General features: G+C 36.0%; 1 pseudogene across 1 annotated transcript, besides 1 other annotated feature; it reads right to left on the reverse strand.

Annotated features, from left to right (window-relative positions):
• Positions 1-3,688: a mobile genetic element.
• TVAGG3_1063370 lies at positions 915-1,790 on the reverse strand (annotated as a pseudogene). The gene has a single exon. A coding segment is annotated over exon 1 (876 nt).

A 3,688-nucleotide genomic window follows, 5' to 3' on the forward strand; every position in this document is an offset into this window, starting at 1 on the left:
GGAGTAGGTTCTGGTTTAAATGTTGGAGTCGGTTTTAGGAGTTGACTTTTGAACAGGAGTTTGTACTTCCATAGGTTCAGGAGTCATTGAAGGTTTTGCTTGTGAAGGCGTTGGTTTTGGCGAAGGTGTTGGAGTTTGTTTAACTTCAGCTACTTCAGTATTATTTACAACATTTGCTTTATTTCTTTTCAACATCATAACTGCTCCTGCTGTAGCTAGCAAACCTAGTGGGAGACCATATTTATATAAGGACTTGACCAAATGCTATTTTTGACAGGAGCTGGTGGAACACCTAACCTTGGTGAGACTGCTCTTTGCCATTGTGCAGCTCGTAAGAAATATTCAATAGGTGCTCCATAATCGTTTGGTAAAGTTTGTTTCATAGATGGTGAAGGTTCACGAGAGCTTGATGAAGAACTCATTTATAAGCTTTAAAAATAAACGTTCATCCTTTATTCCTCACTGTCGTCCGTGCTAAGTTATAGTCATCTAATCTTATTATGGGATGCCATTAGCACGCACTGAATGGCAAAGCAACAATCCCTCATAAATCCAATAAGTGGCTTTGGTACATTTTCAGTTGCTAGTTCAATAGGTCCTTTAACAGACAATTTGTATGTTATTGGAGCAGTAGATGTTTGACCTTGCTGGAAGCAAAAGTCCACTTCTGTTGGAAAACCACATAAGAAATGTGTGTTGTCATAGCTATCCCATTTATGTTCCACACTACCATCATCCACCAATGACCTCATAACATCTTCATTAAATCCTATCATATCATTGTTTGTATTGCAAGCGTTCGCAACCATTTCATAAAATACAGGTCCATATGATTTTTCAGGTTCTGCAGGCATATTTCCATAAGCTCCCATGGAAAGCTGAAGATATTTAAACTTAGGGTTCTCAAAATTAACATAATAGTTGTCTTTCTTTCTAAATAGTGCCCAAATACTTTTAACATTAATAGGCGTATAAGCTGCTGTAAATGTTGCACTTGAACTATCTGTATTCTTTGAGAATGAACCGTCCATAGGAATCCAATCCATAACTTTAACAGGAAAACATAAAGCCTCGTTTGTATAATGTTCTACAAGTTCTGTATAAATGTTAGGGTCTAAAGAGAATGACTTTGGATGAATGAAACATTCATTAAAATCCATCTTTGTTCGAAATAGTTGCTGGGTTACAGTTGTAATAGTAACTGTTCCACTAGCTTCTACTGCCTTCGTTATCATAGTGAATGGTTCATTCCATGGAACAAATTTATTTGTCGGTGGATTTGAATCTGAAGCAAATGCAACTTTAAGAGTTGGATTGAAAGCAATGATATCATTTACAGATATAGATGTGCATTGTAAGGCGTCGCTACTGAACTTTACTTTAAGCTGAATGTTTCCTGCAAAAGCTGGAATAAATCGAATAGCTTCTAATGGAAGGAATCTTCTAACAGGAATTCTTAAACGAAGCTTAAAATCAAATGATTTTCCTGCTGTAATTGGACCACTAACAATTTGTCCTGTTCTGCATGTTCCCGAATGACTCCATACATCTTCATGTCGAGTCTTTGAGAAAACATCTACTTTCTTTATTTGTTCGGTAGTTTGTGAGTTTGAAGTTATATATGCTTCTTCTCTTGCGTTGTCTTGAGAATATACGATACGACCATTTGCAAGGATTTGATATCCAGCAACTGCATAGAAAGCGTCATCGAAACCAATCCAAAATCCTGGTGGGTTTGTTTTATTGGAACCTGAACCAATTTCTTTATCTACAATAAATTGACCTTCCATTTTATACGTAATGAATGTATTGTAAAGGTCCAACATATTTTCACCAGGAGGTGAGAGATTGAATGTTACCCATGTGTTATCTTTAGCAGTTCCAGGTTGTGATGGAATCTTTGCGTCAGAATATTTTCTATTAGTGTCACCAATTTGAACTGCATTGTCTATGATATCGAAATATGAGCGAATCTGATGAATATGCTCTGCTGGAGTAAATTCGTTTAACTGTTCGTTCTGCATGTATTTACTTCGATAAAAATATCTATTTACTTCATTATTCTCACTCTTCTTCTTGGCATTCGTGGTGGAAGTTGTTTCTTGACATTTTCAATGAACTGTACATTCTCTTTTGTCTCAACTTCTTTCACTGGCGGGTCAGGGTTCTTTGACTCGGTTTGTTTTTCAATGAAATTCACGAACTTTGCAATAAGCTCTTGGTTCGTTATTGAAAGTACATCTGGCTTCTTTTCTTCTTGTTCTATTGACTTTTCAGTTTGAACAGAAGGTTTTATATGGGCTTCGTTTCACCCTTGCCATGCACCTTAATGTTGTCGCTCTCTGTATTCGCTAATGGAACCTTTCTTTTTCTTACGTATATTTTACCATCTTTACTCTGACTTACATAATAGAAAGGATGTTGTATTCCTCTGCGTCATTTAATATAATAGACTCTCGCTCTGATTTTGACAAGCTCATTTTACATCGGTTAAAGTTTTAATTTAGTTTTTTATCTGCAGTCAAATGACTCAGACAAGCCCTACGGACAAGACCCAAGGGGTCATAGATGTTGAAGCATTGAAGAAAGAAATTCGTGAGCAAATTTTATCCGAACTGAAGGAACAAAAACAAGAACAAAAGCCAGAGAGACCAAAGAGAAAACTTAGTGAAAAACAACTAGCTGCATTAGCTGCTGGAAGACAGAAGAACCCACGTTTGCTGGCGAAAAAAGCTAGAGAGAAGCAAGCAAAAGCAAAGGAAGCTGAAGCAAAGAAAGAGTAAATGGTTTATTTTTATCCGAATAAATGTATAGACAAATACCTTTATCTGTTGCGTTCAGTAGTGAAAACCCTGACGTCAAAATAAAGGGGAACAGAGTAACGTTTAAGTTTCCAACAGACTGGATTGTGAACATAAATGAAGAGAAGTACATTGGCATAACATCTATGTATATAACACGTGCTTTCAGAAAGGTTGACTTTATACTTCAAGTCGAGATAGAAAATGACGAACAGTCTTTAAGCGCCCAAAACATTCACATATACAAATACTTTAAAGACGATACAACATTGTTGCAATGTATGATTTCATTTAATGAGATGTTCGAGAAAAAGTTCAACATTGAAGTACAAACTTTACAGCCTTTACGTGAGTTTCTTGCACAACTGAAAGAAGAAGGTAGTCAGCCACAACTTATAGACTTTCATTATGAATTTAATGAAAATGAAGATGGAACTCATGACTGTCAATTCATTGTATTCTCACCATTCAATGAAGTCGCTAAAAAGAAAGAAAATCCATTACGTATAAGGTTTCAAATCTCTGAACCAAGTGATGATTTTAAGAATGTTTTCAATTATGATGCAATGCTTCCGAGGAAAAATGAATTTTCAAAGATTGTAACACCTGGCATTTGGGATAGAAAGCAAGCTATATTATATTCAAATTAAGTAAAGGGTTGAAAATGAGTTCATTGGTCATACAAGAACTTCACCACTTCCTAACCCTAAATACTATAAATTAACTGGCTTCAATCGTGAGTTTTGGATAGACATGTTCTCCACTCATGACCATAAATGTCCAGTGTTCTTGCCTCCAGATGGGAAGGACTGTCTCTACATTGAAGCACAACTCTTAAACTCTACCATCGCAGTATTGTAAAATCTACGCTAGCGGCTTATTTTTAT

This window comes from Trichomonas vaginalis, assembly GCF_026262505.1.
Source record: "Trichomonas vaginalis G3 chromosome Unknown ctg_25, whole genome shotgun sequence".
Lineage (NCBI taxonomy): Eukaryota > Parabasalia > Trichomonadida > Trichomonadidae > Trichomonas > Trichomonas vaginalis.